This window comes from Taeniopygia guttata, chromosome 30 (assembly GCF_048771995.1).
Source record: "Taeniopygia guttata chromosome 30, bTaeGut7.mat, whole genome shotgun sequence".
NCBI lineage: Eukaryota > Metazoa > Chordata > Aves > Passeriformes > Estrildidae > Taeniopygia > Taeniopygia guttata.
The window spans coordinates 1,657,206-1,673,352 of NC_133055.1; the positions used below are offsets into that span (position 1 = coordinate 1,657,206).

The 16,147-nt window shown below is 56.0% G+C and overlaps 3 protein-coding genes across 8 annotated transcripts in view; 2 read left to right on the plus strand and 1 right to left on the minus strand.

The window, feature by feature from the left end:
• Positions 1 to 2,527, plus strand: part of C3 (complement C3) — a 67,391-nt gene extending 64,864 nt beyond the window's left edge. For all 3 annotated transcript variants that reach the window (XM_072920065.1, XM_072920066.1, XM_072920067.1), the window contains 2 exons: positions 61 to 196; positions 2,256 to 2,527. In XM_072920065.1, the coding sequence (XP_072776166.1) occupies positions 61 to 196; positions 2,256 to 2,397 (278 nt within the window). In that variant the 3' untranslated portion in view covers positions 2,398 to 2,527. The remainder of the gene's footprint in view (positions 1 to 60; positions 197 to 2,255) is intronic.
• A 2,777-nt stretch (positions 2,528 to 5,304) lies between these two features.
• LOC115491612 (uncharacterized) lies at positions 5,305 to 8,829 on the minus strand. Its single transcript, XM_072919889.1, has 3 exons — positions 8,125 to 8,829; positions 7,105 to 7,138; positions 5,305 to 5,782 (listed from the first exon to the last, which is right to left on the minus strand). The coding sequence occupies exons 1-3, from the start codon at positions 8,827 to 8,829 to the stop codon at positions 5,322 to 5,324; spliced, it is 1,200 nt and encodes a 399-aa protein (XP_072775990.1). The 3' UTR covers positions 5,305 to 5,321.
• Positions 8,830 to 12,546: 3,717 nt separating this feature from the next.
• Positions 12,547 to 16,147, plus strand: part of ILVBL (ilvB acetolactate synthase like) — a 43,215-nt gene continuing 39,614 nt past the window's right edge. For 3 of the 4 annotated variants that reach the window (XM_072920113.1, XM_072920115.1, XM_072920116.1), the window contains exon 1: positions 12,547 to 12,667. The gene's annotated coding sequence lies outside the window, so the exon portion shown is untranslated. The remainder of the gene's footprint in view (positions 12,668 to 16,147) is intronic. The other variant, XM_072920114.1, reaches the window with a different exon arrangement.

Below are 16,147 nucleotides of genomic sequence, written 5' to 3' on the forward strand. Positions count from 1 at the left end.
CACGGTGACTCGGTGACACGGTGACATGGTGCCACGGTGACACGGTGACACGGTGCCCAGGCACGGACGAGGACCCCGCGGGCAGCAACAGGACCTTCGTGAGCCACCAGCAGTGCCGGGACACGCTGCGGCTGCGCAAGGGACACGACTACCTGGTCTGGGGACAGGCCAGCGACCTCTGGGTCACCGGCAGGCAGTAGGGACACCGGGGACACCGTCCCCATTGTCCTCATGTCCTCATGTCCCCATTGTCCTCATGTCCCTCATGTCCCCATTGTCCTCATGTCCCCAAGTCCCCGTGTCCCCATTGTCCCCATTGTCCTCGTGTCCCCCTTGTCCTCGTGTCCTCATGTCCCCATTGTCCCCATTGTCCCCATTGTCCCCATTGTCCTCGTGTCCCCATGTCCCCATTGTCCCCTTGTCCTCGTGTCCTCATGTCCCCTTGTCCTCGTGTCCCCATTGTCCTTGTGTCCCCATTGTCCCCATTGTCCCCCTTGTCCTTGTGTCCCCACTGTCCCCATTGTCCCCACTGTCCTCATTGTCCCCCTTCTCCTCGTGTCCCCATTGTCCCCATTGTCCCCCTTGCCCTCATGTCCCCGTGTCCCCCTTGTCCCCCTTGTCCTTGTGTCCCCGTGTCCCCCTTGTCCCCATTGTCCCCATTGTCCCCATTGTCCCCATTGTCCCCATTGTCCCCATTGTCCCCCTTGTCCCAATTGTCCTCGTGTCCCCATTGTCCCCCTTGTCTTCGTGTCCCCATATCCCCACTGTCCCCCTTGTCCTCGTCCCCATGTCCCCATTGTCCCCATTGTCCTCGTGTCCCTCATGTCCCCATTGTCCTCGTGTCCCCATTGTCCCCATTGTCCCCCTTGTCCTCGTGTCCCCATTGTCCCCATTGTCCTCGTGTCCCCATGGTTGTCCCTGTATCCCCATTGTCCCCCTTGTCCTCATGTCCCCATGTCCCCATTGTCCCCATTGCCCCCTAAATCCCCATTGCCCCCTATATCCCCAATGTCCCCATGTCCCCATGGCTGTCCCCATGTCTACACATTTGTCCCCGTGTCCCCACAGCTGTCCCCTGTGTCCCCATTGTCCCCACTGTCCCCGTGTCCCCATGGTTGTCCCCTGTGTCCCTGTGTCCCCATTGTCCCTATCCCCATTGCCCCCATATCCCCACTGTCCCCACTGTCCCCATGCCCCCACTGTCCCCACGTCCCCACGGTTGTCCCCATGTCCCTGAGCTGTCCCCACGTCCCCATTGCCCCCATATCCCCATTGCCCCCACTGTCCCCGTGTCCCCACGGCTGTCCCCACGTCCCCAAGCTGTCCCCCACGTCCCCACAGCTGTCCCCCACGTCCCCATGGTTGTCCCCATGTCCCCAAGCTGTCCCCACGGTTGTCCCCAAGCTGTCCCCGTGTCCCCACTGTCCCTATACCACCACTGTCCCCATGTCCCCATGGCTATCCCCACGTCCCCACAGTTGTCCCCTGTGTCCCCTGTGTCCCCATATCCCCATTGTCCCTATATCCCCATTGCCCCCACTGTCCCTATCCCCCCACTGTCCCCTGTGTCCCCATTGTCCCCATGTCCCCAAGCTGTCCCCATGTCCCCATGGCTGTCCCCACGGTTGTCCCCAAGCTGTCCCCGTGTCCCCACGGTTGTCCCCACAGCTGTCCCCGTGTCCCCACTGTCCCTATACCCCCACTGTCCCCGTGTCCCCACAGTTGTCCCCATGTCCCCAAGCTGTCCCCACATCCCCGAGCTGTCCCCAGGGTTGTCCCCAAGCTGTCCCCAGTGTCCCCACAGCTGTCCCCACATCCCCACAGCTGTCCCCAAGCTGTCCCCAATGTCCCCACTGTCCCCATATCCCCATTGTCCCCACTGTCCCTATACCCCCGCTGTCCCTGTGCCCGCAAGCTGTCCCCACGTCCCCATTGTCCCCATGTCCCCAAGCTGTCCCTGTGTCCCCATTGTCCCTATATCCCCATTGCCCCCATATCCCCCGTGTCCCCAGTGTCCCTATACCCCTGCTGTCCCCATGTCCCCACGGTTGTCCCCTGTGTCCCCATTGTCCCCATTGCCCCCACTGTCCCTATACCCCCGCTGTCCCCTGTGTCCCCATTGTCCCCGTGTCCCCAAGCTGTCCCCTGTCCCCAATCTGTCCCCACGGTGTCCCCACGCTGTCCCTGTCCCCATGTCCCCATTGTCCCCCTGTCCCCATGTCCCCACGGTGTCCCCACGCTGTCCCTGTCCCCAGCTTCTCGTACCTGATCGGGAAGGACACCTGGCTGGAGGAGTGGCCCTCGGAGGTCTCCTGCCAGGACCCGGCGCTGCAGAAGCTCTGCCAGGACTTCGTCGAGTTCTCCGAGTCCATGACGCTCTTCGGCTGTCCCAGCTGAGTCCCCAAGTGCCACCACCCACCCTCGGGTGTCACCCCCCTCCGGTGTCACCGCTCATTGTTGTCCCCTCCCCGCCCTTTCTGGTTTTTGGGGGTTTTTTTTTTGGTTAAAAAATCGTTTCTGAGCAAAAGGTTTGGGGTGTCCTTGGGGGGGGGGGACACCAGAGGGGACACCAGAGGGGACACCTGAGGGACATGGGGACACCACAGGGGTCATAGGGACACCTGAGGGGACACCTGAGGGACATGGGGACACCACAGGGGTCATAGGGACACCTGAGGGGACACCTGAGGGACATGGGGACGTGTGGGTGGAGTGGGGACACCTGAGGGGACACGGGGACACCAGAGGGACATGGGGACACCACAGGGGACATGGGGACACCAGAGGGGTCATATGGACACCACAGGGGACACCAGAGAGGACACGGGGACACCTCAAGGTCATGGGGACACCAGAGGGGACATGAGGACATCACAGGGGACATGGGGACATGTGGGGGGAGTGGGGACACCTGAGGGGACACGGGGACACCAGAGGGGACATGGGGACACCTGAGGGGAAACCAGAGGGACATGGGGACACCTGAGGGACATGGGGACACCTGAGGGACATGGGGACATGTGGAGGGAGTGGGGACACCAGAGGGGACACGGGGACACCAGAGGGGATGTGGGGACACCTGAGGGGACACGGGGACACGTGGGGGGACATGGGGACACCAGAGGGACACGGGGACACCAGAGGGTCATAGGGAACCCAAACTCGGCACCCCAATTTTCTCCACCCAAATTTCGCACCCCAACCCCGCACCCCAAATTCTGCACCCCAAATTCTGCACCCCAAATTCAACACCCCAAATCTTGCACCCCAAATTCTTCACCCCAAATCCCACACCCCAAATCCTGCACCCTAAATCCTGCCCCCCAAATCCTGCCCCCCAAATCCTGCCCCCCAAATCCTGCCCCCCAAATCCTGCCCCCCAAATCCTGCACCCCAAATCCTTCACCCCAGTTCTGCACCCCAAACTCTGCACCCCAAATCCTGCACCCCAAATTCTGCACCCCATATCCTGCACCCAAATCTTGCACCCCAAATTCTTCACCCCAAATTCCGCACCCCAAATTCAGCACCCCAAATCCCGCACCCCAAATTCTGCACCCCAAATTCAGCACCCCAAATTCTGCACCCCAAATTCTGCACCCCAAACTCTGTACCTCAAACTCTGCACCCCAAATTCAGCACCCCAAATTTTGAGGTTTCTGGGGCAAATTTTGGGGCTTCCGGGTTAATTTTGGGGGTTATGGGGCAAATTTGGGGGTTCTGGGGGGTTAAATTGGGGGATCTGGAGTAAATTTGGGGTCTCTGGGGCAAATTTTGGGGTTTTGGGGGCAAATTTGGGGGGATCTGGGACAATTTGGGGGGTCTGGGGCAAATTCTGGGGTCACTGGGGCAAATTTAAGGGGTCTCTGGGGCAAATTTGGGGTCTCCAGGGTAAATTTGGGCTCTGTGGGGCAAATTTGGGGTTTCTGGGACAAATTTGGGGGTTCTGGGGCAAATTTGGGGGTTCTGGGGGGTTAAGTTGGGGGGCCAGAGAAAATTTGGGGGGATCTGGGACAATTTGGGGGTCACTGGGGCAAATTTTGGGGGTCTTTGGGGCAAATTTGGGGTCCCAAGGGTAAATTTTGGGGTCTCTGGGGCAAATTTGGGGGTTTTGGGGCAAATTTGGGGTCTCCAGGGTAAATTTTGGGTCATGGGGGCAAATTTGGGGGTCACTGGGGGGTTAAGTTGGGGGGTCTGGAGTAAATTTGGGGGGCACTGGGGCAAATTTGGGGGTTCTGGGGCAAATTTTGGGGTCTCTGCGGCAAATTTTGGGGTTCTGGGGCAAATTTGGGGGTTCTGGGGCAAATTTTGGGGTCTCTGCGGCAAATTTGGGGTCTCCAGGGTAAATTTGGGCTCTGTGGGGCAAATTTGGGGTTTCTGGGACAAATTTGGGGGTTCTGGGGGGTTAAGTTGGGGGGCCATAGTAAATTTGGGGGGATCTGGGACAATTTGGGGGTCACTGGGGCAAATTTTGGGGGTCTTTGGGGCAAATTTGGGGTCCCAAGGGTAAATTTTGGGGTCTCTGGGGCAAATTTTGGGGTTCTGGGGCAAATTTGGGGGTTCTGGGGCAAATTTGGGCTCTGTGGGGCAAATTTTGGGGCTTCCGGGTTAAATTTGGGGGTTCTGGGGTAAATTTTGGGGGTTTTGGGGCAAATTTTGGGATTTTTGGGGTAAATTTTGAGTCATGGAGGCAAATTTGGCAATAAAAATAATCCATAAATAAATTTATTCATTAATTAATAAATAATTAATTAAGGAGAGTAATTTAAGGAGGGGAGGGGCCACACTCCCCCCCTTCAAAGTGTCCCCAAATGTCGCCAAGGAGGTCCCCAAATGTCCAGCACTGGGTCCCCAAATGTTCCCAAGTGTCCCCAAGTGTCCCCAAGTGTCCCGCACTGGGTCCAGGAGGTCCCCAAATGTCCCCAAGCACCAAATGGGGGAGGGGTCACCGATGTCACTTTGATGTCCCCAAATCTCCAGGTGTGGAGGTCACTGATGTCACTTTGATGTCCCCAAATCTTTGGCCATGGATGTCACCGACGTCCCTTTGATGTCCCCAAATCTCCACATTTGGGACTCCCTGATGTCCCCAAGCCCCACCCCGGCAGGTGACAAGCAGGACACGAGACCGGCCACCCCCTGTGTCACCCCTGTGCCACCACCTCGTGCCACCACCCAATGCCACCATCTGGTGCCATCATCCAGTGCCACCATCCAATGCCACCATCTGGTGCCACCACCCAATGCCACCATTTGGTGCCACCATCCGGTGCCACCAACTGGTGCCACCACCCAGTGCCACCACCTGCTGTCACCCCCTGTCACCCTCCTGCGATCCGCAGCATCCCCACGAAGTTGTCCTCGCGCTCGTCCTGCGCCAACTGCCACCCGCCCGCGTCCCCTGCGCTGTCCCCTCCGCTGTCCCCAAGGCTGTCCCCAAGGCTGTCCCCAACCATCTCCAGGCTGAGGATGTCCCCAGGCCGGAGGTGACCCACGGCCTGGGCCAGCGCCGAGCGCCGCTGGTGGCCCCCGGGTGTCACCGGCAGCGCGAGTGGCACCGCCAGCAGCGGCCTGGGGGACGCGGCGCGGCGCAGCCGGAGGGTGACACCGCCTCGGGGACAGGTGGCCGCGGTGCAGGTGACACTCAGTTGGCCGTAGAGGAGGTACAGGCCGCCGGATGTCACCCGCAGTGTCCCCGCGGTGGCACGACGGATGTCACCGCTGAGGTGAACGCCCCGAACGCCGTCCTCGTAGCGCCAGGGGGGGGACGGGGACAGAGAGCCTGGGGACAGTGGGGACAGAGGTCAGGGGGGACATCAGGGGACATCAGGGGACATGGGGACATCAGGGGACAGAGAGCCTGGGGACAGGGGGGACAGCGGTCAGTGGGGACATTGGGGACATCAGGGGACAGAGAGCCTGGGGACAGCAGGGGACAGAGGTCAGGGGGGACATTGGGGACATCAGGGGACAGAGAGCCTGGGGACAGGGGACAGCGGTCAGGGGGGACAGTGGGGACATTGGGGACATTGGGGACATGGGGGACATGGGGACAGTGGGGACATTGGGGACATTGGGGACAGCGGTCAGTGGGGACACGGGGACAGGGGGACATTGGGGACATGAGGGACATTGGGGATATTGGGGTCAGGGGGGACATGGGGACATCAGGGGACAGCAGTCAGTGGGGATGTGGGGACATTGGGGACATTGGGGACATGGGGACATTGGGGACAGGGGACAGTGGGGACATAAGGACTGGGGACAGCAGTCTGTGGGGACATTGGGGACATCAGGGGACATCAGGGGACAGTGGGGACATCAGGGGACAATGGGGACACTGGGGTCAGTGGGGACATGGGGGACATGGGGACACTGGGGACATTGGGGACACAGGGACAGTGGGGACATTGAGGACATCAGTGTCAGTGAGGACATGGGGACAGAGGGGACAATGAGGGGACAGAGGAGAGGGGGTGGCACCAAGGGGACACAGGGTGGCCCAAAAGGACACGGGGTCTGTGACACCCTGGGGACAGCCGGTGACACCCTGGGGACACTCCGTGACACTTTGGGGACACTCCATGACACTTTGGGGACAATGACACCCTGGGGACCATGACACCCTGGGGACACTCCGTGACACCCTGGGGACACTCCGTGACACTCTGGGGACAATGACACTTTGGGGACACTCCGTGACACTTTGGGGACACTCCGTGACGCTGCCTTGTGCCACCCCCGGATGCCGCAGGGGAGGTGACAATGGGGGAGGGGACAATGGGGAGGTGACAATGGGGAGGTGACAATGGGGGAGGGGACAGTGGGGAGGTGACAATGGGGAGGGGACAATGGGAAATGGGGGAAGTGACAATGGGGGAGGTGACAATGGGGGAGGTGACAATGCGGAGGTGGCACTTCCTCTGTGAGGAACCCGAGTGACAATTTCGAGATGACTGAGGGGGGGGAGGGGACATTGGGGACAGGAGGGGACATTGGGGACAGGAGGGGACATTGGGGACATCAAGGGACAGGAGGGGACAGGAGGGGACATCGGGGGACATTGGGGACATCAGGGGACATCAGGGGACATCCAGGACTCACCGGCACTGAGCAGGACGTGGGCGGCGGTGGCAGCCTGAGGGGACAGGAGGGGACACGGTCAGCACGAGGGTCCCCAATGTCCCCAAGGTGTCCTCAATGTCCCCAAAGTCCCCAATGTCCCCAATGTCCCCAATGTCCCCAATGTCTCCAATGTCCCCAATGTCCTCAGTGTGTCCAAGATGCCACCAAGATGTCCCCAAGGTTTCCCCAAGGTGTCCCCAAGGTGTCCCCAAGGTGTCCCCATGTCCCCAATGTCCCCAAGGTGTCCCCAATGTCCCCAGTGTCCCCCAATGTCCTCAGTGTCTCCAAGATGTCACCAAGATATCCCCAAGGTGTCCCCAGTGTCCACGGGGATGGATGGATGGACACAGGGATGGACACGGGGATGGACACGGGGATGGACAGATGGATGGACAGATGGACACCAGGATGGACAGATGGACATGGGGATGGACAGATGGACATGGGATGGACACGGGGATGGACACGGGGATGGACACGGGGATGGACAGATGGACATGGGGATGGACAGATGGAAACCTGGGAGGGTGGACAGACATGGACGGACACACGGACACCTGGGCAGGTGGACGAGCGGACACCGGGACAGACGGACACCGGGACAGACGGACACTGGGACAGATGGACACCGGGACAGACGGACAGACGGACACCAGGACAAAGGGACACCGGGACAAAGGGACACCGGGACAGACGGACACCGGGACAGACGGACACCGGGACAAACGGACACCGGGACAAACGGACAGACGGACAGACCGACACCGGGACAGACGGACACCGGGACAGATGGACACCGGGACAACCGGACAAACGGACAACCGGACACCGGGACAGACAGACACCAGGACAAAGGGACACCGGGACAGACGGACACCGGGACAGACGGACACCGGGACAGACGGACACCGGGACAAAGGGACAGATGGACAGACGGACGGACAGACGGACACTGGGACAAACGGACAGACGGACAGACCCCCCCCTCCCCGTGCCCACCTTCACCGGGGGCCGTCCCCGGAGCGTCCCCAGGGCGGCGGCGGCGGCTCCGAGCGCGGCGGCGGCGGCGAGAGCGGCGAGAGCGGCCACGGCCGGGGCCAGGCGGCGGCACCGGGAGCGCGCCCGGCCCGGCCCCCGCCGCCACGGCCGGTCCCGGTTCTGGTTCTGGTTCCGCTCTAAGTCCCGGTCCTGGTCCCGGTCCTGGTCCCGGTTCTGGCCCCAGTTCCGTTCCCCGTCCCGGTTTTGCTTTTGGTCCCAGTTCTTCTCCCGGTTCTGGTCCCAGCTCTGGCCCCGGTTCATGGCTCTGTTCTGGTCCCGGTCCCAGTTCCGGTTCTGGTTCTGGTGCCAGTTCTGGTCCCGGTTCCAGTTCTGGTGCCCGTTCTGGTCCCGGTTCCGGTCCCAATTCTGGTCCCGGTTCTGGTCCCAGTTCTGGTTCTGGTGCCCGTTTTGGTGCCAGTTCTGGTGCCAGTTCTGGTCCCGGCTCATGTCCGGGTCCCGGTCTCGGTTCTTGTCCCGGTCCCGGTCCCGGTTCTGCTCCCAATTCTGGTGCGGGTTCTGCTCCCAGTTCTGGTGCCCATTCTGGTCCTGGCTCATGTCCCGGTCCCGGTCCCGGTCCCGGTTCTGGTCCCGGTCCCGGCCCGGGCAGAGGCAGCGGCAGCTCCGCGGGGCCGCCGCGCGAGTCTCGGGGTCGGTGAGCGGCGACATCGCGGCGACATCGGCGACAGCGGAGCGGGGCCGGATTTTAACGGGACACGGGGAGGGGACAGCGGTGACATCAGGGAAAGGACCGAGACACGGGGACACCGGGAGGGGACACGGGGAGGGGACAGTGGGGAGGGGACACCGGGAGGGGACACGGTGACATCAGGGAAAGGACCGGGGACATGGGGAAAGGACCGGGGACATCAGGGAGGGGACACGGTGACATCAGGGAAAGGACCGGGGAGGGGACACGGGGACACGGGGACACGGGGAGGGGACAGCGGGGAAAGGACCGGGGACAGCGGGGAGGGGACAGCGGTGACATCAGGGAAAGGACCGAGACACGGGGAAAGGAACGGGGAGGGGACACGGGGAGGGGACAGCGGTGACATCAGGGAATGGACAGCGGGGAGGGGACACGGGGACACGGGGAAAGGACCGGGGACAGCGGGGAGGGGACACGGTGACATCGTCGGGGAGGGGACACGGGGAGGGGACGGCGACATCGGGAAGGGGACCCAAATACCTCGGAAAAACCCACAACCCCCCCAAAAAAACCCCAAACCTCCCCCAAAATGGGACCCCCCCAAAAAAACCCCAAACCCCCCAAATGGGACCCCAAAAAAACCCCAAAATGGGACCCCAATAAACCCCAAAACCCCCCAAAATGGGACCCAAAAAACCCTAAAAAACCCCCAAAATGGGGCCCCAATAAACCCCAAACCCCCCAAATGGGACCCAAAAAAACCCCCAAAATGGGACCCCCCAAAAAACCCCAAACCTCCCCAAAATAGGACCCTAAAAAAACCCAAAATGGGACCCCAAAAACCCCCCACAAACCCCCCAAAATGGGACCCCAAAAAAACCCAAAATGGGACCAAAAAACCCCAAAATGGGACCCAAATAAACCCCAAACCTCCCCAAAATGGGACCCCAAAAACCCCCAAAATGTGACACCCGAAAACCACAAACCTCCCCAAAATGGGACTCCAAAAAAAACCCAAAACCCCTAAAGTGGGACTCCAAAAACCCCCAAAATGGGACCCCAAAACCCCAAACTTCCCCAAAATGGGACCCCAAAAAAACCCCAAAATGGGACCCCAAAAAACCCCAAACCTCCCTAAAATGGGACCCCAAAAAACCCCAAACCTCCCTAAAATGGGACCCCAAAAAATAACCCACAAACCCCCCAAAATGGGACCCCCCCAAACCTCCCCAAAATAGGACCCCAAAAAAACCCCAAACCCCTAAAATGGGACCCCCCAAAAAACCCCCAAACCTCCCCCAAATGGGACCCCAAAAAACCCCAAAATGGGACCCCAAACCTCCCCAAAATAGGACCCCAAAAAAACCCAAAATAGGACCCCAAAAAACCCCAAAATGGGACCCCAAAACCCCCCCACAAACCCCCCAAAATGGGACCCCCCAAAAACCCCCCAAACTTCCCCAAAATGGGACCCAAAAAACCCCAAAATGGGACCCCAAAAAACCCCAAACTTCCCCAAAATGGGACCCCAAAAAACCCCAAACCCCCAAAATGGGACCAAAAAAACCCCAAAATGGGACCCCAAAAAAACCCAAAAGTGGACCCCAATAAACCCCAAAAAACCCAAAAACGGAGCCCAAAAAAACCCAAACCCCCCAAAAATGGGGAGGCGACACGGTGACATCAGGGAGGGGACAGTGGCACCGACGGGGGGGGGACAATGACACCGTGGGGACACCGGGAATGGGTTGGGGACACTCCGGGGGTAGCACCGGGGAGGGGTTGGGGACACCGGGGAGGGGTTGGGGACACCGGGGAGGGGACAGTGACACCGGGGAGGGGACAGTGACACCGAGAGGACACCGGGGAGGGGTTGGGGACACCGGGAAGGGGTTGGGGACACTCCGGGGGTGGCACCGGGAGGGGTTGGGGACACCCGGGAGGGGTTGGGGACACCGGGGAGGGGGTGGGGACACTGCGGGGGTGGCACCGAGAAGGGGTTGGGGACACCGAGGGGACACCGAGAAGGGGTTGGGGACATTGGGGAGGGGTTGGGGACACCGGGGAGGGGACAGTGACACCAAGGGGACACCGGGAAGGACTCGGGGACACTCCGGGGGTGGCACCGGGGGAGGGGTTGGGGACACCGGGGAGGGGTTGGGGACACCGGGAAGGACTCGGGGACACTCCGGGGGTGGCACCGGGGAGGGGTTGGGGACACCGGGAAGAGCTTGGGGACACTCCGGGGGTGGCACCGAGAAGGACTCGGGGACACTCCGGGGTGGCACCGGGCTGGCGACAATGCCACATCGGGGGTGGGGACACATCCAGGAGGAAGCGGCGCCTCTGTGGGTGGGGGGACCCCGGGGGGGGTTGGGGGGTTTTGGGGACCCTCCCGGCAGTGACGTCACAAATGGGGTGTCCCCAAAACCCCCCAAAAAAGGGAACCCCAAAAAAAGCAAAAAAAAAAGCAAAAAAATGAGACCATAAAAAAAACCCAAAATACCCCAAAAAAAAATCCCAAAATGGGACCCCCCAAATAACCCCAAAATGAGACCCCAAAAAACCCCAAAATGGGACCCCAAAAAAATCCCAAATCCCTCAAAAAGGGACCCCAAAAAAACCCCAAAATGGGATCCCAAAAAACCCCAAACACTCCTCAAAATGGGACCCCTAAAAACCCAAATTAGGACGCCCCAAAAAACCCCAACATTCCAAAAATGGGACCCCCAAAAACCCCAAAATGGACCCCAAAAACCCAAAAAAGTGACCTCAATAAAACCCCAAACCCCCAAAATGGGACCCCAAAAAAACCCAAAATCCCCAAAATTGGACCCCCCAAAAAACCCCAAACCCCCCCAAAATGGGACCCCAAAAAAAAAACCAAAATGGGACCCCAAAAATCCCAAACCCTCCAAAAAGGGACTCCCAAAAAACCCAAAATGGGACCCCAAAAGGGGACCCCAAATCCCCCAAATGGGACCCCGAAAACTGGACCCCAAAAAAACCCAAAATCCCCCCAAAAACGGACCCCAAAAAACCCCAAACCTCCCAAAAATGCGACCCCCAAAAACCCCTAAATGGGACCCCAAAAAACCCCAAACCCCCAAACCCCCCCAAAATGGGACCCAAAAAATGGACCCCAAAAACCCCAAAATCCCCCCAAAAACGGACCCAAAAAATCCCAAAACCCCAAAAATGGGACCCCCAAAATCCCCGAAATGGGACCCCTAAAACCCCAAATCCCCAAAAAACCTAAAATCCCTTAATGGGACCCCCAAAAATACCCTAACCCCCCCCAAAATGGGACCCCAACTAATGGACCCCCAAATGGACCACAAAAAAACCCAAAATGGGCCCCAAAAAAACCCAAAATCCCCAAAATGGGACCCCCCAAAAAACCCCAAAATGGGACCACAATAAACCCCCAAATCCCCCCAAATGGGACCCCAAAAAATGGACCCCAAAAAAACCCAAAATCCCCCCAAAAACGGACCCCAAAAAATCCCAAAACCCCAAAAATGGGACCCCCAAAATCCCCAAAATGGGACCCCAAAAACCCCAAAATGGGACCCCAAAAAACCCAAAATCCCCAAAACGGGACCCCCCCAAAAACCTCAAAGCCCCCCAAAATGGGACCCCAAAATCTGGACCCAAAAAACCCCAAAATGGGACCCCAAAAACCCCAAATTCGGGGCCCTTTGGCCCCGCCCCTCCGCCTTAGCCCCGCCCCTTTCCCCGCCCCTCCGCTTTAGCCCCGCCCCTTTCCCCGGCCACCAATCCGCGCCGCGCCTGGGGGCGCGCTCAGTGACGTCATCGCGGCAACCCGGAAGCGAGCACTTCCGGGTGCGGCAGGTGAGGGGACGCGGGGGGGGGAGGGGAAATTTGGGGACAATTTTGGGGGTTTGGGGACATTTGGGGACACCTGGGGACATCCAAGGGGGGCTCGGGGACATTTGGGGGGGGTCGGGTCGCTTTGGGGGGGGGTTGGGGACATTTGGGGGGGGTTTGGGGTCACTTTTGGGGAGCTGGGGACAGTTTTGGGGGGTTTGGGGACATTTGGGGACATGGGGGGGTTGGGGACATTTTTGGGGGGTTTGGGGACATTGGGGGGGTTTGAGGTCGCTTTGGGGGGGTTTGGGACAATTTTGGGGGGATTTGGGACATTTTGGTGACAATTTTGGGGGGATTTGGGACAATTTTGGGGACATTTGGGGACACTTTTGGGGGGTTTGGGGACATTTGGGGGGGTTGGGGACAATTTTGGGGAGTTGGAGACGTTTGGGGACAATTTTGGGGATATTTGGGGACATTTTGGGGGGGGTTGGGGACATTTTGGGGACATTTTGGGATATTTGGGGACACCTGGGGGGGTTTGGGGACAATTTTGGGGGAGTTTGGGACAATTTTTGGGGGGTTTGGGGACATTTGGGGACATTTGGGGGGCGTTGGGACAGTTTTGGGGGGTTTGCGACAATTTTGAGGACACCTGGGGGGGTTTGGGGACATTTTGGGGACACTTTTGGGAGGGTTGGGACAATTTTGGGGGAGTTTGGGACAATTTTGGGGGGATTTGGGACAATTTGGGGGGTTTGGGGACATTTGGGGACACTTTTGGGGGGGGGACATTTTTTGGGGGGTTTGGGGACAATTTTGGGACTTTTGGGGACAGATTTTTGGGGACATTTGGGGGGGTTTGGGGACATTTGGGGACACTTTTGGGGGGATTGGGGACACTCAGGGGGGATTTGGGACAACTTTGGGGACATTTTGGGGGGTTGGGGACAAATTTTGGGGACATTTTGGGATATTTGGGGACATTTTTGGGGAGATTTGGGACAATTTGGGGGGGTTTGGGGACATTTGGGGACACTTTTGGGGGGTTTGGAACATTTTTTGGGGGGTTTGGGGCAATTTCGGGGACGTTTGGGGGGTTTGGGGACATTTGGGGACACTTTTGGGGGGTTTGGAACATTTTTTTGGGGGGTTTGGGACACTTTGGGGACACTTTTGGGGGACTTGGGGACATTTGGGGGGGGTTGGGACACTTTGGGGACAATTTTGGGGACATTTGGGGATATTTGGGGATATTTGGGGACACCTGGGGGGGGTTTGGGGGCATTTTTAGGGGGCTTGGGACATTTTTGGGGACATTTGGGGGCGTTTGGGGACAGATTTTGGGGACATTTGGGGACAGATTTTGGGGACATTTTGGGGGGATTTGGGGACACTTTTGGGGGGATTGGGGACATTTGGGGACACCTGGGGGAGTTGGGGACATTTTGGGGGATTTGGGGACATTTTGGGGGGCCTTGGGGACATTTGGGGACATTTAGGGGGGTTTGGGGACAATTTGGGGGGTCTGGGGACATTTGGGGACACCTCAGGGGTGGCCTTTGGGACGGGGCTGATTTTTTTACTCAAAATTGGGAATTTTTTTTGCCCAAATTTTGGGGTTTTTTTGCCCCCAAAGTTGGAAATTTTTACCCCAAATTTGGGAAATTTTACCTCAAATTTGGGAATTTTGCCCCAAATTTTAGAATCTTTACACAAAATTTGGGATTTTTGCCCAAAATTTGGGGATTTTCGGCCAAAATTTGAGGCGTTTTGCTCCAAAATTGGATTTTTTGGCCCAAAATTGGGATTTTTGCTCCAAATTTGGGATTTTTTTCCCCAAATTTTGGGATTTTTGCCCCAAATTTGGAATTTTTTGCCCCAAATTTGGGATTTTTACCCCAAATTTTGTTTTTTTTCCCCATTTTGGGGTCGGGAGGGAATCGAAGCCTCGTTCGGGTTAATTGGGGCTCTGCCATTATGCAAATGAGCCGCGTCATTATGCATGTTTATGCAAATGAGCCCGTGGTTATGCAAATTGTGTGGGCGGGGTGAGGGAACCGGGATAAGGCGGGACTGGTTAGACTGGGTTTAATTAATACAGGCTTTAATTAATCCCAATTTTAATTAGTCCAAAATTTAATTAGTCCCAAATTTAATTAGTCCAGAGTTTAGTTATTCCACTCTAATTAATGAAATGGGGTTCAGTTAATCCAGATTTTAATTAATCCTGAGTTTCATTAATCCAGCCTAATTAATTAAACTGGGTTCTGTCAATCCAGAGTTTAATTAATCCTGAGTTTAATTAATCCAGCCTAATTAATTAAACTGGGTTCTGTCATTTCAGAGTTTAATTAATCCCAAATTTAATTAATCCAGAGTTTAATTAGTCCAGAGTTTAGTTAATCCAGTCTAATTAATGAAACAGGGTTCAGTTAATCCTGAGTTTAGTTAATCCTGTGTTTAATTAATCCTGAGTTTAATTAATCCAGAGTTTAGTTAATCCAGTCTAATTAATTAAACTGTGTTTAATTAATCCTGAGTTTAATTAATCCACTCTAATTAATTAAACTGGGTTCTGTTAACCCAGAGTTTAATTAATCCAGAGTTTAATTAATCCAGTCCAATTAATTAAACTGGCTTCAGGTAATCCTGAGTTTAATTAATCCACAGTTTAATTAATCCTGAGTTTAATTAATCCAGCCTAATTAATTAAACTGGGTTCTGTCACTCCAGAGTTTAATTAATCCCAAATTTAATTAATCCATATTTTAATTAGTCCAGAGTTTAGTTATTCCAGTCTAATTAATTAAACTGTGTTCAATTAACCCTGAGTTTAATTAACCCAGAGTTTCATTAATCCGGTCCAATTAATTAAACAGGGTTCAGTTAATCCTGAGTGTAATTAATCCACTCTAATTAATTAAACTGGATTTGTTAACCCAGGGTTTAATTAATCCAGAGTTTAATTAATTCAGTCTAATTAATTAAACTGGGTTCAGTTAATCCTGAGTTTAATTAATCCAGTCTAATTAATTAAAAGGGTTCAATTAATCCTGAGTTTAATTAGTCCAGAGTTTAATTAATCCAGAGTTTAATTAATCCAGCCTAATTAATTAAACTGGGTTCTGTTAATCCAGAGTTTAATTAATCCAGAGTTTAATTAATCCAGTCTGATTAATTGAATTGTGTTCTGTTAACACAGAGTTTAAAATTAATCCAGTCTAATTAATTGAATTGGGTTCAGTTAATCCAGAGTTTAATTAATCTTGAATTTAATTAATCCTGTGTTTAATTAATCCAGCCTAATTAATTAAACTGGGGTCTGTCAATCCAGAGTTTAATTAACCCAGAGTTTATTTTATCCAGAGTTTAGTTAATCCAGTCCAAATAATTAAACAGGTTTCAATTAATCCTGTGTTTAATTAATCCAGAGTTTAATTAATCCAGAGTTTAATTAATCCAGTCCAATTAATTAAACAGGGTTCAATTAATCCAGAG

Excerpts from the sequence above, each read along its gene's own strand:
- LOC115491612 (XM_072919889.1), bottom strand. The coding sequence starts at position 8,829 with ATGTCGCCGCTCACCGACCCCGAGACTCGCGCGGCGGCCCCGCGGAGC. Across the intron at positions 7,139-8,124 it reads GGGGACGGCCCCCGGTGAAG|GCTGCCACCGCCGCCCACGT; the intron begins GTGGGCACGGGG and ends CTGTCCCCTCAG. Across the intron at positions 5,783-7,104 it reads CCACGTCCTGCTCAGTGCCG|GCTCTCTGTCCCCGTCCCCC; the intron begins GTGAGTCCTGGA and ends CACTGTCCCCAG.